The sequence below is a fragment of the Mastacembelus armatus genome, chromosome 7, assembly GCF_900324485.2.
Source record: "Mastacembelus armatus chromosome 7, fMasArm1.2, whole genome shotgun sequence".
In the NCBI taxonomy this organism is placed as follows: Eukaryota; Metazoa; Chordata; class Actinopteri; order Synbranchiformes; family Mastacembelidae; genus Mastacembelus; species Mastacembelus armatus.
Window position 1 is genome coordinate 9114249 of NC_046639.1, and position 26784 is coordinate 9141032.

Consider the following 26784-nt stretch of genomic DNA (forward strand, 5'->3'; position numbering starts at 1 on the left):
GCATATATATAGTTATATATAACTGCCACATTTATTTTTGGTTATTGTTAAAGCCCCCTTACACACACACACACACACACACCCTCACACACATACACACACACACACACACACACACACACACACATACATATATATATAAAACTAAGGCTCTAAGGTTTTATAACTAAGTCATTTTCAACATGGGATCAAGGTTTAATTTGACCTTTGACTTGTGTATTTCCCCCCTTCTGTTATTTCATGCTGTCATTTAGACTTTCTGATTGTGTTACTATTTGCAACAGTATGATGGCTCTCATAATGAAACTGAACCATCATTTCCACAAGTGACTCCTCATGTTCAGTTACCACAGAGCCACTAGATGTCACTATTTTACTGATGTTATGTACAACACCTGACTAATGCAGGGTGCAATGCATTATCAGGGCTGTCAACATATTTGACAAAATACATTATTTCCTCATGCGTAACAGAAACAGACTGCACTGTCTCCTCTCACATGAACTGCATGCCACCTTCTCTGGTAAGCCTATTTTTAGTATGTTTTCTGTATTACATACTATATACTGGTATTTTCATCTTTATAAATTTTGTATTCTGGAAGTGTTGTATGGGTGAGTTTATGTCCATAAATAGTCCTTCAATTTCTCTTCAAAGCTTGTAGTGAAAATAGAAGTTTGACTACATGCTAAAATTTACTGTAGGTTGTCATTTATGTGTTTTACAAGAAATGGCATTTCCTTAATATTCAGATACAAATAGTTACCGTGGGCATACAGTAGGCATAAATGTTCATCTGAAGCGTTGCCTCAAAATATCAGGATTTTCAGGATTCTCAGGCTTGCTTTTCTTTTCACCACTCCTTCAAGTTCAGCCTCCATCACTAACCACATCCCTCCTCCCCTCCTTTTTTGTGTCCTGATTGTAGACCAACAGGCTGGATTGGCTGCATTATGCTCTAACTCAGGGTAGCGATGTCTGTTTCTATGCATAAATGTGTGGCTTATTCTGTTTGTGGTTGTTTCCTACTGTCATGCCATCAAACACCCGGGTGAGTTTAGGACCCAGTGAGATACAACTAGGGGGCGCGGCAAAATTTTTAATCTGACCACAGAACCTGTTAGCTTATTGTTGCTTCCTCTAAGACAGTTTGTATGTTCCTTCACAACAGTTCCTTGATGTGAGAGTTGCAAAAGAGAAGTGCTCTGTGTGTCAGCAACAGAAGCCCTGAAACCAAGCTTTTGCAACCCTACTCCATGACCCGTGGACGAGGATCTTTGTGACCTGACATGACTGTAAAAGGTGCCCAATCCCAAATCGTGTACAGCCAGCCATGGAGCAGCAGGCCCAGATACTGAGGAGCTTCCTGGATCAGCTGGAGAGAGAGGAGGTTGAGGATGAGTTGGCATCAAATGGGATTGCCGGGGAGTTTGCTGTGAGTGAAGTTTCATTTTCTTCATTCCTAAATACTGAGTAGTACTGTAAATGACTAAATAAAGTAGATTTGATTTGCTTGAGACTTTCAGTATCACATCATCAGAAACCACGCCATAACCGAAATGACAGTCTACAGACAGTGAACACAATGAGAGTGAACACAAAGTTTCACAAAAGACATCACATTGAGGGAAGAAACACACTGCTCGTGTATTAAAACCTCCAACACATTTGAGGTTCCTCTTTGCACCGATGACCGTCACTAAAAGCTCATCAACAAGGAAGACCTACAGGCAAATGGATTATAAATACCAAAAAACTAACTAACTAAGCCTATTCCGTTATATATATCATTTGTTCTTTTATGATTTATTCATTTTCAGCCTACATACAGCAGCATTCTCACACGATCATAAATGCACTAAATTGAACCACAGGATGACATCAACTGTGGCCTGCTGCCATAGTGATGAGTGATATCCTAGCATGTAAGGACAGCACCGTGTGCTTCACATGCTGCTGTTAAGCCACTACCACCTCGACCACTCCAACGGAAGGGGTCTATTACATCACTTCCTTTAAGAACAAAAAGCACTCTGTGGTGTTAGCAGTGAGGCTTTTAGCAGACTCTCTGGGTCTGCAAGAAATGGTCTTTGAACAAAAAGACCAGTGTCCTAACAAATCTTGTAAGCATGGAGAATGGGCCATGAGTTTAATGTCAAAACTTCCACAGAGTCATTCAGGATTGAATTAATCTCCGTTTGTTAGCCATCATGTCAGTTTCTAGTGAAGTGAATCATAGATTCTGGTCATCTGGGTTTGAATCATGTAGAAACTCATTATGGGTGACTACTGTCCAGTTGCCGGCCATTTGCCCCTTTGTTTTCTCTGATTCTCATTTATGACTGTACAATTATCACACTGTGAAGAAATTATTTTGGTAATACAAATGGGTAGCAACTCTCACTGATTTGTGTCATAGCACTAGGTGCTAGTAAAAGCCACTGTCTATCATCTGAAAGCATTTAGAGTTAAAAACCATGAATATGCAGCTTTAACATAAGCCAAGACACATTACAACATGTAACAACATCATAATCCATTACAGAAAGTGTTTTCTGCTCCAGAAAAAAATGCACCACAATTATATCAGATATCAATATATATTTCTGTAGAATACAAAAATTTAATTAAAAAATCATTTTTCAAATTTCACCTTTTAGGTGATACACAGTGAGAAATAAGAAAGCAACATTTACATGTCTTCAAGGAAGTGAAAAGGGAATTAAAAAGCTGTAGTTTAATGCTCTATAATTTTCAGTATTGTTTGTGTTTTTCAGAGGTTGAAAAACCAGTCACTAAAGCTCCGTGCTGACAAGAACTACCCCACCAAGACAGCAGAAAAACAAGAAAACATCAAGAAGAACCGATACAAGGACATACTTCCCTGTAAGCTTTTGTAACAAATTTGATTTGACTTAAATTTCTGCTTAACATGACCGATTCTACTTAAGGTCTGATGAGATAGTATCCAATAAGCAATCATAATGATTTTCACAAATATTTACGCCTTTGCCACTTTATTGCTGAAAATAAGTATAGCTCAATCAAAGAATAACAGGTGTACAGCATTTAAGGACCGCAAAATTTTAAAATGCAATGTCCACAAATCCCTTTTTATGGGCATGATAACATGAAATGATACATCCATCCATCCATACCATCTATACCCACTTATTCCTTAACGAGGGTGACAGGGATCTGCTATCCCAGCTCTCTTTCAGGTGGAAGCAAGAGTACACCCTGGATAGGTCACCAGTCCATCACAAGGCCACATATAGACGAACACACACACTTACAATCACTCCTATGGGCAATTTAGAGTCACCAATCAACCTAACATTCACGTTTTTGGACTGCAGGAGGAAACCAGAGTAAACCCTAAACAGGGAGAACATGCAAACTCCACACAGAAAAGCCGGGTTGCGAACCCACAACCTTCTTGCTGTGAGGCAACTGTGCTAACCACTCAGGCACCATGCTGCCTGAAATGATACATTTCAGCTAAATATAACTTAAAAATTAGTAGGGACTTTTTGCATATATGATTTTTATATGGGGCAGCGTGGATTTACTCCGGGTACTCCGGTTTCCTCCCACAGTCCAAAAACATGCATGTTAGTTGATTGGTGATTCTAAATTGCCCATAGGAGTGTATGTGGTTGTTTGTTTTTGTGTGTCTTTATGTGGCCCTGTGATGGACTGGTGACCTGTCCAGGGTGTACCCCTGCCTTCCACCCAAAGAGAGTTGGGATAGGCTCCAGCAGATCCCCGTAACCCTGGTTAAGGGTATAGAAAATGGATGGATGGATGGATGGGTATAGATGATGGATGGATGGATGGATTTTTATATGTGTGTTTGGATTTGCAGCGTGTTCTTTTTCTGCATGTGTTTTGACCCTTTGACCGTTTGGTCCACGGTAGATAACAGATTGATGCATGTTTTTGTAATGTTATCATCAGACAATTTGCAATCTGTCCAGCTAATACCAAGGTAAAATGACAAATTCTAACATGTCCTTTTTTCTTTTCTCCTTAATTTTTTTTTGTTTTGTGAAAACACACACCACAGGCTCATGAATCCTGCAACATTCATATATTAACTACATACTTTTCTCCTTTTAGTTGACCACAGCAGAGTAAGGCTCACTCTCGCTACAGCTAAAAATGACACAGATTACATCAACGCCAGTTTCATCAAGGTATAATAAAAATATCTTTGTAATGAAAATACTTTCATTTGCCTTTGCAGTATCTTTATGTGTATAGAGTTTTAGAACACCTTCCATTTTTCCAATTTTTTATTGAAATTTAAGCAGTTCAAGTCCTGAAATGGTACAAAAGTAACCATTAAACTGCCAGAGCTGACAAGCATTTAGGTTATCTAAAACTGAAAAATAATGTACATTTCACAGTTACAAAAAGATGGTTTTCACAGAAAAAGACAGGAGTTAGCAACTTACAGCTGTCCTGCAGCAATGTGAATAAATTAAGCCTTGAAAGTTGATGCTAACAATTCCTACTGATGTCCCAACTTTTGTTGACAACCTACTGTCTCTATAAAAACAGTGTGACTGTGTTAGTACACCCTCCTAAGCAGTATTTGGACAGCATTGTTGCAGCAAATAGTATATTTCAATCATAATGGCGAGAAAACTGCAATTACAATGGAGAGACCATTATAACCATTAAAAGTGTAGGTGTTTCCTTTAGAGAAATTGTAAAGAAAGCCAAAGTGTCAGTGAATAGAGTTTACCATTAACAGGTACTTGGAAACTGGAAGAAACTGACAGGAAGAGGTCTGGCAGACCCAAAGCCACAAAGAATTGGAAGGCATATTTCTGAGCTCAACAGGACAACAGATTCAAGCATGGTTTAACACTTGTCGAAGTAAGCAAGTCGCAATTTCAATTGTGAAGATAAGACCATGAGTTGCAGGTTTGATAGATTGAGTGGTATTGCTGGAAAAAGAAAGAACATTGAAAGACATTTTTGGAGCACTGCCAGGTACCACTGAAGACTGGAAGAAGATCTTATGGACAGATGAATCAAAATTTGAAATCTTCAGTTCATCACACATTTTTTTTTTATGCTGCTGAGTAAGCGAAGGGATGGTTCCTTGGTGTGTGACATCAGCTGTCAAATATGGAGTAAGAAGCGTGATGATCTGGGGCTCTTTTTCTGGATCCACACAAACTCAACAAATTCTTTATGAGCAAGCACTTAGCGACAGTGGAGATTAAAAACTTCCTTTAACGGAAGAAACCTCCAGCAGAACCAGTCACCACTCTGGATTGTCAACTTTAGAGATTTCTAGAGATAAGAGCCACACCATCCAAAGTGGGATGGATGTCGTCTCACAGCCACGCATTAATTTTAGTGTGTTGGCTACTATGATGACATTTTTGGACTTTGATGGTATCTTTTTTATGTAAAATAGTTGTAAAAATGGAGGTGTTCTACAACTTTTGACCAGTAATGTGTAAATGATGTATCTGTATGTTTTGTCGACAGGGAATGTCAGGGTCAAGGGCATACATTGCTACTCAGGGTCCTCTGCCCCACACAGTATTGGACTTTTTGAGGATGCTTTGGGAGTACAAAATAACGGTACAGTAAATTTCTGCCTGTTATCTATACAAAACCATTGTTAGCGTAAATAAATAGTAAAAATAATCAGGGAAGCTACTATACAAATAAAATGATCTCTGAAGTTAAAGATGTATTTGTGTTATACATATTTTGGTACATTATATCTTTTTATTTTTTTGTCTTGTTTGACTCTAGGTTGTAGTAATGGCCTGTCGAGAGTTTGAGATGGGAAAGGTAACAAGACATGTCTTTATTTTATTTTATTTTTTTTTTTTTTTTTGTTCCATAGTTTGCTTATTTAATTCTGAAATTTGTGTGTGCATTTGCTTTTACCTTTATAATCCCCTAGATTAGATCACTGCTTGTCTTGGTTTGAAGTGTAGATTTAAAGCACTTCTGTTATATGAAATCAAAGTTTTAACACAATTCTTACTTTCTCTTATTCTTTCTTCTTCTTGCAGAAAAAATGTGAGTGCTACTGGCCACCAAGAGAAGAACAGCCATTTGTTTGCGGGCCTTTTAAAGTTTACTGTGTAAGTGTTTTAGTCTCAGTCACACTTCCTATTTTGACAGTTTCCTAGAACTGCATAACATATGCTAATCTTGTCACAGAACACCCATGTCATAATACCTGATTGTACTATAATTAATATTATCTAATTAATATTATCTACTTTTTTAAAACATCAAGAATAAGTATTCATCCTAAGGATGTGCTGCTGGCTTTCTATACAGGATTCTGAAGAAAATAAAGGAGATTATCTGACAAGGGTGTTAAGGGTGACTTACTGCAATGTAAGTATTATTTATAATGTGATTGTGAAAACAACTACCTGAGACAAGCAAGGGATAATCAGTTCAAATACCATTTAGCTGCTTCAAAGAAAGTTGTTGAAATATACAATAAATGTATCCATATTTTACATATTTGAGACTGGTTCGACTAACAGCTTTAAAATGACACACAGTAAAATGATATGAAATAGCCAACAACGTGATGAAGGTTTTTGCCTTGAACTGATATAATCTTGCTATTAAATGTACTTTGAAATGAGACATGTTTTGTAATTGTCTCTAATACTTTATTTATTGATTGACTTGTTTCCCAGTGTAGCCGAACTTTGAAACAACTGCACTATGTGAATTGGCCAGATCACGGGGTGCCAGACTCTGTACCGCCCATCCTGGAAATACTGCATGAAATGCGTTCCTATCAGGACCATGATGACATCCCTATTTGCATTCACTGCAGGTCAGCCAGACATCCATATAGAATTGGTCATTTTGTGTGTGCCCCCTGAGATATATCATATTTTAAATCATATCTTTTTTTTCACATACATTCATATTTACATGAGAGTCTTCCTCTTTATTGCTTTTAACACATTGCTGTGCTTCCATCCACTGCAACAGACACTAACACTGTAGTATGACAGTGTTGTTGCCTGAGATGTAATTATTGGTAGGAAGTTTATGACAAAAATAAATAAAGTGTGAATTAAATACTGTCACAGTCCAACAAATAGGCTGTTGATACAAGAGGGGCACAGTACAATACCAAAGCAGCTCACTATGGAGGTTTTTTGCTTACTTATTCAATTTGCAATTAATTCTGCAATTGGCAATTCAATGTGCAATTTGTTCACGCATATTGCCATGGGTTTTTGGCCTGTTTATTCAGGCGGTGACACAGCACCCCCAGTCAAATTCATTACACTGTCACCACGCTCTTTTAATGTTAAAATTCAAATGGAAAAACAAACTGTCACCCTCTTATCAAGGCGGGTTCATGCCTGCATTTCTTATGACCCCTACTCTACTCTGCCTCTGATTGGTTAACTCTAACCATAAGCATGACTAATCAAGGCTACAAGTCCCAGCCAGTAAGAAGGGGAGTAAATCGTTAAATGTGTTATACAATGCATGACATGTCCACACTCTGTTCTAAGGTGTTAAAACATTGAGGCAAGCAGTGACGCTGAAGAATTACACTTGGAGTTATAATTAACTAGTTTCTATGGGCACTTATTGTGTGTAGGAGTTGTATATGCTATGTGTCCCTAACTGTAAAGCCTTACAAATTAGGCACAACTTCTCTTTGTTTAAGACAGGAAATGTGTGTAGGTGGTTAGCCAACTACCTAATAGGTTTTAACATGGGGGCATTTCCCCTGTTTTTCCAACACTTACCCTATGGTTGATTGAAAACCCACAATTGCCCTTTTCATTAAAGTTACACTTAAACTAAAAAATTGACTTGCATTAATCGACACACACAGGGGTAAGTGTTTGGCTTGTGCTTTCTAATCTAGCTGGGGAAAAGAATTATTTCTTTCTGTGATTCAACAAATGAGTTATGGAAATCTCAAATTGAAAAAAAGAAAGGTGGAAGTATCTGTTCAGTGTGCCATTTTGATTATACAGAAAGTGAATTCTATTTTGTCAGGACTGTGCAAGACTTTGTTCAACAGGAACAGAAAAAAATGAATAAAACACAAAGACTGATTGGTCTATTCATGTTTTTTACAGAAGTGTTCATGTGACTTTGTTCCCTTTAGGGATATGATATCAGAAACCTATCATATCTTACTGTACTACAGTTCAACACCACCAGTAACTATACTATAGTTGAATCAACCGCTGTCTGACATAGTGTCAATAAACATTGTGGAAAATATAGTGTTTTCTGCCGTACCTTGCTTTGTGTTGTACACAAGGCTATATTATTGAATTGTGCTTTATTGATGACAGATGTATAATGAATATTCATTTGAAATTATTATGATCAAGCATATTAAACATTTTATTTATTATTATTTTTTAATTTCGTATGTTAAATGAAGTCTACAGTGATGAGCCTTTAGATACTGAAAAGAGTAGAGGATAGGTGCGGTTTGAGCAATGCAGTATAGTGAGCATGAGAAAATAACCACAACAGTGTTTGAGAGCCAGTTGCTCGCAAATCGTGTCTGATGCTTTCTTAGGCTTTTGTAATTAATAATCTAATCACAGAAATATTCTTGCTGGACATAAGGAAAGTTGTTGAATGTGATTTTATGCTGCTGTCATTGTAGCGCTGGCTGTGGCAGAACTGGGGTCCTGTGTGTCATTGATTATACTTGGAACCTTCTGAAGAAGCAGGTGAGATTGCCCTGCTCTGGCATGTTCTGCACATTATTTTGTTATGGAAGACAGTAAATGATTCAATTTGTGTGCTTGTTTTTAGATGATCACTCCAGATTTCAATATCTACGACTTAGTTCTAAACATGAGAACCCAAAGGCCTTTGGTGGTTCAGACCAAGGTAGTCAGCTGTTTTTTTTTTTTTCATTTCTTTTGTTGAGTTGTGTGTTTCATGCCCTGGAGCTATGCCATCTAACAGAAAAGATTTTTGTTGTTTGACCTCAGGAGCAATATGAGCTGGTCTACAGAACCATTAAGCTCCTGTTTCAGAGATATTTGGAGTCAGTGGATGCACAGCCGTGCAGAAATGAAGTAAGCAACAAGTAATGCACCCTTTTGAATAAGGCAGACTACACAGAATCAATGGAAACATATAACACATCCTCCACCAACACCAAATTACAAGTACAATCATCATAAACAAAAACAGCAGCCGTGGCAGGCTTTCTTGTGGTTTCACTAACATAGATCAGCTATAGAACGCAGTCACATGTTCTGACTGGAAAATCATTTAATTGTGGGCTTGGTGTTTCAAAAGTGAACAATGAAAGTTGTGCAATAAGGCTTTACTTGTAGTTAAACACAAGAGATTAGTAGTATTTGTTAAACTGTAAGGGCCTATTTACTTTTATACACATAGATCATTTCTGCAAAATATGAATTAGGATTCATATTTGTTTACCATCAATGCATGCAAATACATTTTCTCCTTTTTTCACTCACTCTTCTTTCAAACTGGTCAGGTGACAAAGAAGCCAACTTCGCCTGCACCTGATGTTGAGCTCTCTCAACTCAGTGAGGAGCCTGATTTGCTGCCACAATTCCAGCAGCTGCCAGATGAGGAAAGGGATATTTTACAACAGTACCACACACCCTTGCCTTCCGCTTCAGAAAATCTCATCATATGGAGAGCCCAGGATGGATGCCAGATAGATGAGCAACAATGGCACCTACACCAGACCTCTCCTGATGCTCTGCTTCCTACCCAGCACCTGCAGGAGGGACCCAGAAGCTCACCTAAACTCGGGCATGCCAGCCAGAGAGCCCCAGCAACAGGAGAGAAGACACAGGAAAGTGATGACATTCAAGCACCAGCTATAGCAGAAGCCATTTGTCAAATGGTGGAGGACCCCTACTTTGATACTCCTATGAGCTCCCCTTCATCAGAGGAGGCATTCATGGACTCAGCTGAAGACGCCAAAGAATGGATAGTTAGCCCTGTCTTTAGCAAACTCTCACTTCTTAGAGACCTCAAGCATAGGTCTCACGAACCAGGTGAACTGTCATATTTGTGCAAATTTTTTTACCAGGCAACAAAGACAACAAATTAGTGAAATTTAATTTGGTGGGTATTTGTATTCATTCCTGTGCAATATAGGTACTGCAGAAAGTCTTACAGATGAGGACCTACCTCCTCCGCTACCCGAACGCACTCCTGAATCCTATATATTGGCAGTAGATACAGGTAGCTATTTGTAGCATAAAAGTTTATAATATAAATCCGCAGCAGTATTTTTTTGTCTGAAATCCATTTTTTTAATCCTTAAGTGTTTGAGAAAGTTATGATTTTGTCTTTCAGCGGATTCGAATCCCTGTGAAATGTTAAAGGTTATCATTCCACCTAATGCTGCTGCTGAAGCTGTCAGAGATTTGGGAGGTGAGAAAATGTCTGAAACTCTTAAATACCTGTGATAACACATTCAGTAATGCCGCACATCTGAAGATGACTGATAGTCATTGTCGTACCTAAATGTCCACCCTTGGTTTGTTAAAGTTTGGGGTACTCTTTGACGTTGAAATACAATATCCAGAATGAACTAATACCTATTGACATATTTCAGGCAGTACCCCTACACCCCCACTTCCAGAGAGAACCCCAGAGTCATATGAGTTAGCTGTTAACGAAGGTGAGAGATGACATCACAAATCCATAATATAAAAATAAGAAATGACTATGCATTGTATGTTTTACTGCATTTCTAATAATGAATTGGATTATCCTTCCTTGACCTTCAGCTGCCATAAAGCAGAACCTAGAGGTCATTCAGCCAGCGAAGCTGGACAGAATAGGAATATCTTCAGAATGGTCTGGTAGCTCAGTACCCGCTGCCAGTGCATCTCAGCTTGGTACCAAACCTTGGATGAGAAGCAAGGTAAGCTTAGCTTCCTGTGGGTCTGAATGCTATAGAGATGATATTTATAGTATTATTTTGGAAAATATCATGACATGGTACAACAAGGATTAGCAAATTTTAAACCTCTTTAATAACTGGATATCTATAATGCACTGTTATGTTTTTGAAATCATGCTGTCACAGTTTAGTCATAATATACTGGACACACTCTCAGACAGCACACAGGGAGACAGCACTGATCGGTTAGAAGATTTATTAAATGTCACTGGGAAACAGGCGAGGATAACACAGGGCAAAGCATAAGGCACTACCAGGTGCAAACAGGGCAGTGAGTCCAACTGAGGTGACTGAGGTGAGGATTAGTGTCCAAAGGGTAACAGTAACACACAGGAGAAGCCCGGAGTGCGGACAATAATCCGAATTGGGAGGGAAGCCACAAGGAGGACACGCAACAATGCAAACACAAAGAACTAAACGCTAACCAGGACCAGCACATCTTGGGACAATGAAGCCACAAACTGAAGACAAGATGCCTGGGGTATATTTACAAAACACAAGGAACGCTAGCAAAACACAAGTGCAGACAATCAGGGTGCTAATGACAAAGTAAAGCAGCACACACTAAGAGAAAGACTGTACACAGGGAATAAGTGCAGGTCATGGCATCTTGCTGTATAAATATACTGTAACAGAAAATAGCATGCCAGCTAATCAACAGCAACATGCTTCTCTTTCTTGCAGAGTATGAAAGCAAAAACGACCTTCACAGGTAAGATATTTATAATGATAATAAGACCACAATTTTAAGGGCTAATATGTATGTGTACTGGCTAGTGACAATATATTATATTACGCAATTATATGATAATGATTTAAAGTAATGTTGCAATTTTTACTTTTTTAGGTTATGTGCCTGTCATTGTGAAATGTGACTATTTCAATAGTAATGTATTTTCTTGCAAAATCCATAGGACCTGTTACACATTTTGATCTTGCACCAAATACAACTTCAAGCCTCCATCCTTTCGATCCACCTTTGGGCCACCTGACTCCGCCGCTTTCTCAGAGTAAGTTGACTCAGCTACATAATGAAAAAATGACCTTAGATTTCTTTAGAGATTATACTTAGCACAGATGGAAATACACAAATATTTATGTGTCATTTCAAGAGAGGGTTTATAAATGAGCAAATAATATTAATAATTATTCAAAATATTAAAAAGTTGGTGTTGGCTGCTGTTTCTATTTCATTGTGCAGCTGAGGATAGCCTGACTCCTTCCCTTCCTGAGAGAACCCCAGAGTCCTTCATCCTCAACACTGGCGAGGGTGGGTGCAAATTCCTTACAGCAGAGACAGTTCACCTTTTGCAGCAGAATTTTTGGTCTAAGTGCTGTTTTGTTTGTCTCTGCATTTTCCCAGCAGTTCAAGTGGGGACTGCCCAATGCCCACAGCCCTTAGAAACAACACAGAACTCACCAAGGGCAGACAGGCTGTTTGAGAGGAATGGCACCTCCCACCCCAAGAAATTCCTTGATGCCATGAGCAGGAGCAAGGTAATGAGGAAAAAAATCAAACATGTCAAAACTTGAGGAGTAGAGTGTGTTGTCCAGAAAACAGATGGCACACATAACAATGACACTTACTTTCTCACTTTTTTATACTCACCTTAGCGCTGCTCCATTTAGTGATGCCTTGATAAATTTGTATTTGTTAGGACTTTAACATTTTCACTTTCAAATGTTCCAGAGTGTCCGAACGAAAAGTTTAAGTGAAGGTAAGCTGTTTTTGAATGTAGACTCTTTTCTCTTTTGCTGTTGCTTCACTTGATCTAGCGGTTCTAAGATAGGGCTAGAAATCTTTTCTTAGTGACAACAAATTCCACAATAAGACCCAAACCAACAATGTCAGTCTTAATCTGTTAATAACTGCCTGTCAGTCTTAATCTGTTAATAACTGCCCACTTCTCCAGCCAGTCTGTGGCACTGAGTCCCAAGCCCATTAGTTCCCACTGTAGATGTAAATCTTGAAACATAAGTCATGTGTATATACTTTTATTGCTAAGAAATGGCCAATTACCTTTAAACCAGTTACTGTTGTTTTTTTTTTGTTTTTTTAGCAAATATTGAATAGTGAATTTATTGGGGACTATTTTCAGATTTGTTGCACCGGGATGGTGAATGAGAATTTTACTAAAAAGTGAACACGTTGGTCATAATGAAGGAAAGTTACACCCAGTGCTCTAATGTGGCCGACTGATTTGTGCTAATAGTTCTGGAGTAACAAGAAAGCTCTGTAGCACAAGAATTACTTGTTTTTGTGTGACTATAGAGACAATAGCTACTAGTATCATGAATTGTGGTATTTGTGTCTTTTCATGTGATATTAGTTTAGATAAGTTTAGGCAGATGACCAAATAACCACAATACAATCTCAGCTGATGACAGCATGCAGATTAAAATGTTTTTTTAATTATCTTCCATGAAAGCAAGACATAATCCTGACAAGATTTTTGTTGCCTTGTTCAAGATAAAGATAGTCTAAATAATAATGTTTAGTGGGACTAGTTTTTAATAGCTGTGTTTCTACTGCAGTGCCCCTCACTGCTGTTCAGCTCACTCCACCTCTTGTGGTCACAGCTGAAGGAGGAAGTGGTAAGTTAAAGGCACTGCACACTACGCAGTAGCCTCTCAAACATACTGTTAATAGACACATGAATACAAAGCCCTGTCACTGAAAAAGCGTTCAGCCAAATACAGCACATCACCCATCACATTGTATTAGAAAAGGGTCATCATCAGAACAACTGTCAAACGCACAAAATCATTTAATTTTCTCTACCTATGTTCATCAGCACAAGCGGGACAGAATGATGTGAACCACAGGCCTTTCCTGAACGCTGACACACCAGGAAACAAATCAGACAAGAGCAACGAGAAGGGCATGTCTCGAACAAAGGTAACAAAAAAGAAACACACAATTTGTTAATGAATGCAGAAGAGAGTAGGCAATTAAATCTTTGTTTTTGCTTTGACTTTCTAGAGTCTGAGGTTTTTTAGACACAAACAAAAACGTAAGTAATGCTAATTTAAAACTCCACTCATTAAAGCACTGATATTTATAAGTTAGTACAGCTAACATGCCTAAAAACTTAATTATCAGCTAAGACTACCCCTCCACCACCTCCTGCTCAGCCTGAAACACCATCTCTTTCACAAGAGGCCTCATCTCCCATATTCAAATTTGGTAGGCCTGCATCTACTTCTTTATCACATTTACATATTTGGCCCATTTCAACAGATACACTATTCATGGCACCATCTTCTTTCACAGGATTTGGGAGTCGTTTTAAAAAGCCTAAAGGCCCGAGGAATTATCCTGACACTTGGTCTTGATGCAGTCACCCGTCTCTAAACATAAACAGTGGCTAACATGTAGTCTAACAATGATAATTATGATACCTCGCTAAAAGACTTGTAGATTTTAAAGTTCAATTATCCCTTGAAGAAAAGCACTGAAAGCCACTTCTGTCTTGCACAGCCCAGTAGCACCCTCATCAGAGGACAGAAAGGAAGTGCCTTGTCAGCAGCTCTAAAATATTCTGTATTATACATCAACTAAGATATATTTTAATATTTGACCAGACCTGTTGAACAAAATGGACTTGGAACAAGGGCTTAAATGTTAATGAAAAACTCAGGACTCTTAGCGTGTAAAATAATTTGCTTGAAAAAGTCTGCAGTGAGAAGTTCATGCTTTTTTTAGTGCTCAAAGCGATGCTTGGCATTGGCAAGATGCTTGTTTGGCATCTTTGCACTTGGGCTTTTGGCATGAAATAAGAAATGATAAGAAGAAATACCATCCAGTTTATCAGCATTGCACCATGAATGTTTTCTTTTTATGTAATAATTCACAAACTCACCTGCTGTTTTCAAATGGAAGTGTTTTAAAAGTATAATATAAAAAAAGAATATATTAAGGTTTAGTGAATGTGATGCATATTAAAATATGCATATGATGCAACTGTAGAGTTATTCTGTTTTACACTTGTTAAACACAAAATTATTTATTAAAAAATATAGAAAGTCTATGCATACTCTGTATTATTCCTACTTAACAAGACTGAATCACATTGGTACCAGATTTCTACTGTCTGTAAGTCATCACTCAGGTAACTGACAAACATTATTAAAAATGTTTCAGTACAAACATTAACAACCGCAATGATTGGTCTACAACACAGAGCATTACAACAAATCTGACAAAAACTGATGTGACAGTGCTGCAACTGTCAATTTATTTCTACATTAATTTAGTAAGTTAAGACCCTATAACAGCCACATTTCTGACAAATGAAAAGGGGCCACTCTGTTTCCTGAATAGGATCTAATGTCTGTGAAAGGCATTTTCAATTGTATGATGCAGTAATTCTTTGCTTCCAGGTGGCATGCAGATGTAGAAATCAAAAATCCTGATGTGAGCAACATAATGTAAAAACTAAAACAAGATACAGTTGCTTCAGAAAGTATTCCGACCAATTTACTTTTGATTTCATTTTAAATGGGGAAACTGTCATTTTGCCCACCAGTTAACACTAAATAACACATAACACAAGTGAATATATGTTTTCAGAAATTTCTGTAGATTTATTAAAAATCAAATCCCGACTCTCTTACTAGCAGTATTAACACCCTTAACTTGTAGAACCACCTTTGGCAGCAGTTAAAAGCTTCACGTCTACTTGGCCAACTCGTTCCAATCCTTACACCTCTGGATTTAGGTAGTTTGTCCCATGCTTCCTGTCAGATCCTCTCAGGCACCATCAGACTAGATAAACTACTTGAAGTAGCATCTTCAGGACTCTCTGTAGATATTATATAGTGTTGAAGTCTGAGCTTTACCTCAGCCACTGACAGGAGACCTGTCCTGAAACTAATTGAGAGTTTGTCTCTATGCCTAAAATTGAATGCCCTTCCCTGGTGTATACTGCATCACAACTTCATTGTACAACTCTACAGCAAATACCTTGAACTTCATGACTTGTTTTTGGTCCTGACATGCAGTGTGAATTGAGGGACCTGTGGGTTTTCTCAAAAATAATTAAAGCAAACAGGATGCACCTGCCCATCCTGTGGAGTGACACAGCATATGTTGCAGCAATTTGTGACAATTTCTAAAAAGCATGTTTTCACTTTGTCATTATGGGTTATTGAGTGTAGACTGGTGGGCCTAATTATTTAAAATGAAATCTTCACCCGAGTACTTTGTGAAGCCACTGCACATATGACTGCTTTGTTTTAAATTATGCTAACCATATACAGTAACAAGGCACTAAGTCAGGGCAGAGCAAAGGCAGTGTTGCATCACTTCCTTTACAGAGGACTAATTTTAGAGGAGCACAGAATGAAGAACTCTGCAAGTTTCAGATGAAACATGAACCTCAATCAGAATGACTGGTATTTTCATTTTAACTGGAAAAACAACTGGTCAATCTCCAGTCTGACATGACACAACACCACTCAAGTTTATACAACATGGTAGCCCTCTCACATCGGTGCCTCCATCAAACTTATGAAGTTGCATGCTAAAAGCATGAATGGACTTTAATTAAATGAAGAATGTTTGCACTAACAGTATTCACATATTCCCAGCTATTACAACATCATATTTACATACTAAATTCAGAAGACATACTCCACACCTAAAGCAAAAATTCTGACAATTATTGCTAAGTGCAATAGATGTGATTTCTTTGTCATTTAGAGGCGCTCCTAAAATTAGAACCTAACTTTAAATATTTATCACTGGTTACAAACCTGTGTTCATACGTTCAATCTTATGAAAATAAATAAAATATCAAAACAGTATTAACAGTAAGAAAAAGGACACTGTATAAAATGACATTTAAATAAAGAATTGCAACTTATAAAGCTAGCAAAACGTTAAGTGCTTATAGCATAATTAGATAATTGTATGCCAGTTTCAAAACAAAGGAAATGTTTTAAAGTCTTTCAAAATAAAAGACTTATTATTTTGATTTTCCTACCTTTATTGACTGTGGCCAACCATGAATCCTAATATGTGCCAAGCTCTTGAGTTATATGGCAAAAGCCTGGCTGTCCTTTGCAGACAACTGACAATATCCTTATTCTATAAAACACAACATATTGTGGGTAAGCTTAGTCTACATGCCCCTGTCGCTGAAACTTAAAAAAAAGCAGTAAAATGTCAGTATCATGCCTTCAGAATAATCATATTCTATGTAAACAATCAGTCCACTTGTATTTATGAGCTCAGTTCTCAGTAATTCTGCCAAAAAATAATAGCTGAGCTTTGAACATAAATTAACGATTTATAATAAGTGTGGCAATTTATATTGTCAGCCTAAAAATAATAACTATTTTGATACACTTGTTTTAAATGGAGTGTTTCAGATTAGGTGTGACCGAATACAAAATAAACCAAAACAAAATAAAATGTATTGTCTCATTAAATAGTATACTTTGGCTTAATCAAAAAAACAAACAAAACAAAAAAAAAAAACATTTTAACCAACATTTGAAAATTTTAAAAAGTATGGATAAGTATTTGAGGTGAAAGGCTTCCTGATTGACAGTTTTAGTCTCAAATTCCTTCACATAACCTCCTCCAGTGGACGGAGAGAGGTTGTGGTTGGGGGGCATAGAGGTCATTTAGAGAGCTCAGCAGTGTGGCCAAAAGCCTTTGGAATGGTGGGTTCTTTTGAAGGTGTACAGCCAGAGTGGACTGGTGCCAACGAAAGGTGGGGATCCTGGTATGTTGGGGGCAAGTGAGCCGATTTGGTGGGTTGTGGAGGGGCTGGCTGAGGCTCTTGTGGAGGTGTTGCTGGCCTTTGGAACTCTGGTTCTTCAGTCTTGGCCACCCCACCTTGCATGCTGTCACCCTGTGGTCTTGCACAGGGGATTACATCAGGCCTGGCAGGGGAGGAAAAGGAGACTCGACCTGAGGTGGGGCTGAGATCACTGGGTTGCTGCTCCTCCTCCTTGACCTTCTCCTCATGATGGTACTGTTTGAGGCGGATGTGCCAGGCCAGGCTACAGACTGCAGACACCGTCTTGAACTGATGGATGACATTTCTTGGGATGAAGTAAATGTCGTCGTCACAGAGCTGGACACGAACATATCGAATGCCTTCCCTCCTCAGCTGGTTGAGCTTGGCGTCGTCCACCCACTGGACGCACTGCAAAGACATACACAGCATTTCCATGTTTAGCCTTTTAGCAATATGTGCAATCTGTTGTATAATGAGCAAATAATCTGTGACATAGTCAGAAATGTTCAGTTCTCACCTGAGACACAGGGGGCTCATAGAGATCCAGCTGCAGTCTCCGGACAACTTCATTGAAGTCTCCAGCATCGAAACAAACTACATCTTTGGTTATCCGAGGTCGACTATCCCTGTAAGAGATAAATAATGTAAATACAAGCATTAATGCCTTATTTATCTGGTCATTAACAATTTAATTAAAGCTAAATCAAAAAATATTCACCATTCTCCAAATTGCACTGCTTTCAGTACCCCCACAGCAGCAGTGCTCTGCCAGTCAAAACTCTGCCCTACGTGGTCAGCATGGGCCTTAGTCCTGTCCTCAAACAGAACTTCTCTGGGTTCACTGGCCCTTGGCAGGTAGTGCAGATTTTTTATCTCATTCATAGACCTGGAAAAATAAATGCAGAGGGTGGAGAACACAGGGGAAGGACTATAAGATAAAGTCTGCAATCTTATGCGAACAAGTAAGTATTATTATTTTATTCTACATTTCCAAAACAATTGATCTTTTTGACATGGAACAGTTTTCCTGTATTTCCTCTAAAGTTGGGGTTGTACCTGCGTCGTTTAAAAGGAGACTTGGGCATGTCAGCAGTGGGTACCATTTGTTCTCCGGGTCGCACCCACATGATGGGCCCATCGTCACTCTGAGAGCGACAGTCCAGCTTCAGACTGGACAGGGTTCCCCATGGTAGGGTCATCTGTGGTGATGCATACAGAGACATTAGTTTTTCTCAGACATTATAGTATTCAATCAGGCATGGTGGTGCAAACAATTAAAAAAAAGAGTACTGTGTGTGAATTAGTTTATGATGACATTATGTGGTAACTATCTATCTAAAAATTCATCACTAAGTAATAATGTCACTGACAGAATTTCTCTGGGTTCACTGGCCCTTGGCAGGTAGTGCAGAATAACAGTGTGATACTTGTACTTCCCAATAAGCTTCTGAAAGCTGTAGTCAGTTTAAAATATAGTAAACAAACTGCTTCCGTTGTGACACTAATGCTGTGGTTAACACATAGCTTCATCAACTTTATGAGCTAGTTAGACTGCAACATTTTTTCACATACAGCCCTTGGGATTTATAAAAAAAATATAAAACAAACTTTCTCCTACCTTGAGGAAGGGTGACTCTTCCAGCATGTCAAGGAATTCTGGGAAATAGTCTCCAACTTCTTCATCCACAGCTCCCACCAAGCTGATTTGCCTCATAGGTCCGGCCCGATATGTTCCTGAACAGTAAGTCCGGTTCACCTACGACACATAAAACAGATTATGTTAGTGGGCCCCATTCCATACCTCAAATACACTTCTTTAGAAAACAGCCCTGGCCACCTGTTACAACTGTCCATTAGCCAGTGTTGCACATATATCTAGACAAGCTCATTGCTAATGTCTTACTAAAATCTGCTCACTTCACTGAGTAAGGGTTATTAGTGTTCAAATTAAGGCAAACAAATTTCCTGCTGTAAAGAAGCAGTGTGTAACTTATAAAGTAACTTTTGTCTAACATAGTCCTTCAGGCTAGAGGTAGAATTTGCCCCCTCATCCCACAAGGTTAATGGGACGGGCACATCTTGCCTTTTCAACTGTGAAGAATCCCTCTCATCTATCACCTGGCATCAAGGGTGGTTTCTCCTCAGTATTGAAATAATGGAAGCTCCATACACAGTCACTGGTGGCTTACAGCAGAGACACTACACAGCCACAGCCTGCGGGTTTTACACTGTCATATATAGGTTTTTTATTTTTACAAATAAACTCTCAGCTACCATAGTGTAAATAAGCTCACAGAAAACATGCCTAACTACATGAATCTGCAGATTATCCTAGTATGCGAGCAGTGCCATAACTACAATATTGTTTCCATCCACGGATGCAGTTTAAGGTACTGACGTTGTTAAAGCACAACTGATGCAACAAAGCATTTTAGTGCAGTCTTTCCACTCTCAAAGGAGCCATTTATTTTGTTAACTCTACAGAGGTGAAATTATGAAACTAGGTCTACTCTCCCTGCATATGCAGAAAAATGCTGAGCTGTTAGTGTCTTCTTTCCTCCCTGCCCTCTTCCTTGGGCTCTGAGTGTAGGCATAAACCCACATGTGCATGTGCATGTGCATGTGACTCCACTACCTCCACTATCTTTCTAAGAACATAGACAACTTGGCACCTGCACAGCATTTAGACAGAAGGGCAGCATATTTTGGACTGAGTCAACAACCAGGAGGCAAATGTTCCTGAGCTCATTCACAACCCTGGCTTGGAATGGATCTCGTTGTACCTTTCTACAATGCTAGCTGGGCATATGCAACTGGGACCTCCGGATATTTGCTGATTGACAAAAATAAATAAATAAATAAAATAAAATAAATAAATCAGCGATGACTGACCAATGATATTTTTTTAACAATTCATAGAATTCTATGATGCTAAATTAAACATCTTGGTTTTAATGACTGTTGGTCAGGTAAAACAAGGTATCAGGACCATATGGGCTCTGGTAAATTGTGATGGTCATTCTTCACAAGAGTCTGACATTTTATGGACTGAACAAATTAAAAAAGAAACTAGATGTAAGATTACATCAGTTACAGCCTTTAGTTAGACATAATTCATATATCGACTGAGCTTATTAGGAATAATTCTGCTCTAATCAGAGGCTATGACCTATGAATTAAGCTGAGAGTGGTCTACTAAACACTTTTTTTCACATACCTGAGAGTGAAAGTTGGCAATAGTGGTGGTCTCGATGTCTTTCTTGCCCAATATCTCCACTTTGACTGGTGTGCTGGGGAAGTTGAAGGCAAAGTAGTCCAGGAAGTCTGGTAGATAGGAGGCTGCGTTGTGCACCACTGTCAAAGCATAGGATGCTGCACCTCGAGACTTTTCAGCAAAGGCCAGCTCCAGGAACTCCTGGGCAAAACACTCCATCTCACCTGGACTGAGACAAGCTAACTCATCAGCATAGGCATGCAGAACTAACCCCCCACCATTGGCTTGCCTTTCCTCGTGCATGAAGCGCCCATACCAGGTGCCCGTCTGGAGGCAGGAGCTGCGGATGTAGTGTTCTTGATGGGAGAGGAAGGGGACCTGTCCCAGTTTGAGAGCATGGAGGTAGGGTACATGGTTGTTGGCTGAGTCTCTGCCAGGCTGCCAATTGTTTTCGTGCTTCATGGCGCCAGGCAGAGACAGATCAGGGCGAATGGGCAGAGTAAGATCTGCTCCAAACCCTGCATATACAGTCTGAACTGCTTTATTGTGCATGTATCTGAGCTTCTTGGCACTGTGCTCATCCTCGCGGTGCTTCTTCTTCTTCTTTTTCTTCTTCAGGAGATACTCCTCCAGTGTTAGAGACTTGACATTCTCATTGTGATGTCTTGGCTCTGCAAGAACAGGAATAAGTAACAGTCAGAGAAGCAGGATACATGCAGAGAACGGAGGAGAATCAGTGCTTTTGTTTAGTAACCCTGCTCAATACAACACTAACAGAAAACATTAAATTAGCAATGCACGTCCTCACAACATTGTTACACAACTTTGTTACTCAACTTATGCAGTGTCATGCATATCAGAACTGTCTAGTAAGATGTTCTGGGTAATACTACTACTACAGGGTTTTGAAGGATTTCAGGTACAACACACATACACACCCACATTTTACAATCTGTTTTCAAACCCTATACATTTGAAATCTCTTGCAGGTGGCACAGGGTCACTGTCTAATGCTGGTCCGTAAACACCACTCTGGGAACCTTTAAAAATGTCTTCCAGCTTTGGAAGGCCTAACGTTATTATGCGTGCATAACATAATAAAACTCACCCTTGTTTTTCTTCAATTCGGCGTGTTTAACATTTGCCTCGGTGTTTTCCTTCTTGAGCTTCAGCTTCAGGTCTTTCTCCCTATGCTTTTCTTTGAAATCCTGGGGTTTGGCCTTGACCACTTTGAGAGGCGTGAAAGTGAACAGCGCAGGTGGCTCGGCGGGCACCGCTCGCTTCTTCTGCAGCTGCTCCGGCACCCTCCGAGGGGGCAGCGGTGGCTGGAGGCTCTTCTTGGTGCCGTTGGCGAGGCTGTGGCCGTGGTGCTGGTGGTGGCTGTGCAGGACATGTTTATCCGCGCTGAAGTTGTGGGATTTGGGATTTTGCTGCAGCGGATGCGGCTGGTGGCTCCGTTGCTCGGCGTGTTGGTGGTTATGGTGGTGGTGATGGTGGTGATGGAGCTTCACTTTCTTCGCTTCTGTCTCTGCTCTCTCCCGTTTGTCAGATGACGGCGACAGATCCCCTTTCTTCTTTTTCTTCTTCTCTTTCATAAACCGATGAAGACTATCCCGCATCTTTTCTTCTTCTACTTTCGCACGGTGCAAGTCGACTTGAGCTGCCATCTTTACACGTACAGTACATTTAAAGGACTCGAGACTCTTACTGCGCAGGTGCTGGACAAATTGTAGTCCTCTTGTCGCCAAATTTGTAGTCTAGTCGAATATTTTGGATCTAGCGCGCAGGCCTAATACATAGAATTGTGGGTTGTGTAGTTTTTTTTTATCGCAAAGCGAAACGGGAGTTGGAGTTTATATTGTTCTGAATGCGTGCTGCTTCGCACGCACTCACTTCTGCTCAGCTGACGTAATGGTTATTTTAACCAGGGCCAGGAGAGGCAGTGCTTCACTGTTTATACAGGAAGAACTGTTATCTGGGTGAAGCAGAGAAAAACTCTGTGAACTCAACCTTTAAACAGGCGGACGTGTTAAGAAACAGTTAACTATTGACACCTCTTCAAAATAAAATAAAACTGTGGGAGGCAGAAAGGTACTGAAGAATCCATTCCAAGTGCAGGATCAAGACAGTATAACCTTCAAAATGCCAGTTGTGTTTTTTTCAGTAAACCTTTATTTATCAGTGCATGAACAGAATGCCATGACAAGATTATATCTCTTCACCCCTTCTACAGTATATAATTTCCTCTTCCTCCCTTAAAAAAATAATGAAACGATTTACAGAGGATTTGTTTCTGCATGAAGGCAAAGATTTATACAAGTGCTGTACAATTTATAAACATTTACAACTACCATGATGTCAAAACTAAGACTTTTTGTATGTTGGAGCACTGCAAGGCCACAGTATTGTACATGGAAATAACTGAAGAGTAAATAATACAGTAGCCCATCATTCAACAATAAAGTGGACAATAAATTAGTAAGTGGTCTCAAAGACCAATAGATGCATGTGTTATTTCTGTACATCCAGGCAGGCTGACGAGGATACTGTTCAAGCAGTGAAAAGCAGTGTACGAACCACTAGATGTCTCTGCACTCCACAGTAGCAACATTAAAACGACACTAAAGTTTGTCTTCAGAGCAGAGCGATCCCAGTAATTTTAATTTTTTTTTTTTTTTCAGATGGGAATTAGATCCCTATCTAATTCAATCTGAAAAACTGTATAGTGAAATTTCAAATAGGACTCCCAATGAAGCAGTTATTTCCACCCTATCCCTCTTTGCCTGGGAAACTAACTGCATTCATTGGAAGTAGGATTTTATCAGTAACACAAACAGTATACTCATGTTGTTAATGATTAACAATTAAACAAAACAATACATTTTTTTTCTCACATTAAGGGGCATGTACTAAAAAAAAAAAAAAAAAAAAAATCATCAAAAATAGTCAGCATGAGGAAAAATGACATTTTTTGTGCCTAGATTTTTTTAGGATAAAAATACAATTACTTCTTAAAGTTTGAAGTACATTGGTGAAGCCAGAGCTCACACATCTTACAATCAAACTGTTATTTGGACTCATCTAATTTATGTATCAATATATATGTAATCATTATGTTAAATAATGCATTTCAGATTAGATATAATGCTACAGCAATATCTAAAATACACAGACCTACCAGTCAGCTTGTATACATACACACATAGCAAGAGGATTTAAAATACAAAGCTGCTAACAGTAGACATTATGAATCCTGCTTGTGTGACTGTTCACAGATCATAAATCTTAGAAATAGAATGTATAGATTGCAGTTTTTATACTGTTATTGTTAGATTGTGATGCTTGTCTACACATTCTATTCATATCCTTAAGTCCACACCAAAAGTGAAATGATTCAGCATGGATATGTGTACTAATAGTTTGTTTATATAATTTCCATAAATTACATTATGCTTTATTATTAACACACATGTAACAAACATTAGAACTGTAACCACAAGTATCTGGTCTGCTGATTGATGCATATAAAGCTCCAGGTTAGCCTGTCCACCCACAGATATACTAATGGGATAAGAGTGTTTAATAGTCTTCATCTCACATGTATTGATGCAGTCCAGTCTCACACACACAAGAGGGTAAACAGGGAAAGCAGTTCATCCAATTACCCAAGAACAGTCTCACAGTGAATGCAATACGGAGCAGCTTCTTTAAAACCGGAGTCTCTGATTGGCACAAAATAGACTTCAGTGTCACACCCATAAAAACCGGAATCTGTCATACATACACACACACACACACACACACGTCGTAAAACAGTACAAATACTTATGCAAGTACAAGCCTGCATGTCAGACCAGATGTCAATGGCTTGACACAAACTGGGTGGAAAAGAAATAAGTAATGAGAAGCTATGTTGCTGGTTACACAGTGATCTGTTTCGTCTAAGATTGCTTAAGAAAATCCTTCCATTCTGATACTCCATCATCCGGAGCTCAGCTTTTCTAAATATACCCAGACAGTCCTGGAAAGATATCAGACATCTGCGTATGCTGTGTCCACTTGGGACTGGATCTTGGTGGAGCTGGGAATTTTCCATGGGCCAGGGGTGATGGGGGGCTTCTTGCTGGTGGTGGTCCCATTGCAAGTGGGTTCGTGCATGCTGCTGCTGGAGCCTCTGGGGTCTTTCTGATTCATCTCTTCAGCTGGCCCAAGGTACTTATTCTCCCAATATTCTCTGTCTCCCTTCACTCTTCCACTTTTCCGGCTCTGGGTGCCACTGTCTGCATCTGACCCTGCCCTCTCCCTGTGCATTTCAGAATAGGATTTCTGTGCCCCTGGCTCTTGCTCAGCCCTTTTGCCCTTCCTGTGGCGTTCACTGGTCCCCCAGCTTTTGTCTATACTCTCTGTAGCCCCTTTCTCTTGCCAGTAAGCTCCATCATCCTCCATATACTTCCAGTCTTTCCCTTCTCCATAGGCAGTGCTAGGCTGTTGACCAGCTGGACGTCTGGGGCTCTGGGGCTTCTCCAGTTCCTTCAAAGGCACAGCAGGGTCGGGTTCTCTCTTGAAGTGGTGGTCTCTCTGCCCTTGAGCTTTCCTGTCCCTACTCATATCGTCCAAGGATCCACTGTGGCCTCGCTCTGCTTTTCTAGGGCTCTGCGAGCGCTCTGTGTGATCAGCCCAGCCTTCAGTGGCTCTTTTGGGACTAGCAGATTTAGTGTCACTCCTGCCTGTTTTTTGGGTGTGGGTGATAGGGCTGGTGGTGCGCATATGGTTGTGGTGAGAGAGCTGCTCTCTGTTAGCCTGCCCAGTGCCAGGGGACCAAGACGCCCTTGAGTCGTTCCCAGAGAACTCATCAGGGACAGATATTTTTGGTGAAGATGGGGACAGTTCTGAGGTAGAGAAGGAGACAGAGGACGGAGAGGCTGGAGAGGAGTGCCCATCATATGCAGAGAGCCTGGGAAAGCTTGAGGTTGGAATGGTTACTTTGTCCTTTGAACCTGAGAAGCAGGCAGCGGAGAGTAAGAAAAGGTCCTAACTGAGCAAAAAACATATACTCAAACAAACAGCAAGGGCTAAAATATTAGATAAAATATATTTTGCACATTCAATATAAATGAAACATGCAACAGAAGCACAATATTCTCTTATTTTGAGATGTTTTTCCCCCAGTTCACTATCTGTAATAACTCTCTGTTACCCCTCTAAATATTTGCATTGTTTGAGAGGTGTATCAGTAGTCAACATAGCCATTAATGAAAAAAGGTTTCTTTCATTTGCCCAGCACTGCGGTTTCAATTTTCCCCTGAGCTGTTAAGAATTACACAGCTGTGACTAAGAGCAGATATATGCAGCAGAAAACCAGAGATGGAAAGAGAAGAGTGATGGACTTAGTGGTGCTGGAATGAGCTTTTGGATTTCTAGGAGCAACAACTCATAGAAATTCATTCTAATTTGGTGTTTGGATTGAAAGAGTGATGCCAGTGAATGCACACAGATCCTTGTGCCACTTGTCACTCACTGCTCAATATCTAGTTAAGGTCTCCATCTTCAGTCATGCTCAGGATGAGGTGTGTGTTCAGTGGCATCCTTGGTTTTATAATACCCTTAAAAAATAACTTGTGGGGGGCTCTGAAGTCTCCCAGTGCTCCTGCAGGTCTGTTCATTCTTCTAGGACTCACTGCTTTAATTCAGCCCTCCAAAGAAGAGTCTATTTCTTATATACTGGGTGTTTACTGAGCCAAAAATAACTAGTCTATTTCAGATTGATCATGGGGATGAAGCAAGGAACAGAAAACGACACTTAAATCTGGGAGATGATTTACTTTGAAAGGAGAGGTCAATGGCAGACGTAGGA

The 26784-nt window shown here is 39.5% G+C and overlaps 3 protein-coding genes across 6 annotated transcripts in view; 1 reads left to right on the forward strand and 2 right to left on the reverse strand.

The window, feature by feature from the left end:
- The first annotated feature begins 389 nt into the window (after positions 1–389).
- Positions 390–15120, forward strand: ptpn22 (protein tyrosine phosphatase non-receptor type 22). Of its 2 annotated transcripts, none has more exons than XM_026331830.2 (27): positions 390–524; positions 1173–1436; positions 2779–2887; positions 4124–4200; positions 5513–5608; positions 5786–5824; positions 6052–6123; positions 6326–6385; positions 6700–6842; positions 8664–8730; positions 8816–8893; positions 8998–9084; positions 9516–10047; positions 10151–10237; positions 10352–10429; positions 10614–10679; positions 10789–10925; positions 11649–11676; positions 11879–11974; positions 12166–12234; positions 12328–12461; positions 12655–12682; positions 13500–13559; positions 13760–13863; positions 13948–13978; positions 14068–14151; positions 14239–15120. In XM_026331830.2, the coding sequence occupies exons 2-27, from the start codon at positions 1335–1337 to the stop codon at positions 14298–14300; spliced, it is 2526 nt and encodes an 841-aa protein (XP_026187615.1). In that variant the 5' UTR covers positions 390–524; positions 1173–1334; the 3' UTR covers positions 14301–15120. The 2 variants fall into 2 exon arrangements, with proteins under 2 accessions (XP_026187615.1, XP_026187616.1); XM_026331831.2 differs by having other exon boundaries at positions 12331–12461.
- Positions 15121–17459: 2339 nt separating this feature from the next.
- On the reverse strand, positions 17460–22665 carry rsbn1 (round spermatid basic protein 1). The gene is made up of 7 exons (XM_026331832.2): positions 22039–22665; positions 20934–21601; positions 19335–19472; positions 18773–18915; positions 18435–18602; positions 18234–18342; positions 17460–18124 (listed from the first exon to the last, which is right to left on the reverse strand). Exons 1-7 carry the CDS (start codon positions 22595–22597, stop codon positions 17594–17596), a joined length of 2316 nt encoding a protein of 771 aa, XP_026187617.1. The 5' UTR covers positions 22598–22665; the 3' UTR covers positions 17460–17593.
- A 2262-nt stretch (positions 22666–24927) lies between these two features.
- The window catches only part of magi3a (membrane associated guanylate kinase, WW and PDZ domain containing 3a), a 103852-nt gene continuing 101995 nt past the window's right edge, over positions 24928–26784 (reverse strand). For all 3 annotated transcript variants that reach the window (XM_026331828.2, XM_026331827.2, XM_026331829.2), the window contains exon 21: positions 24928–25927. In XM_026331828.2, coding sequence (XP_026187613.1) covers positions 24963–25927 — 965 coding nt within the window. In that variant the 3' untranslated portion in view covers positions 24928–24962. The remainder of the gene's footprint in view (positions 25928–26784) is intronic.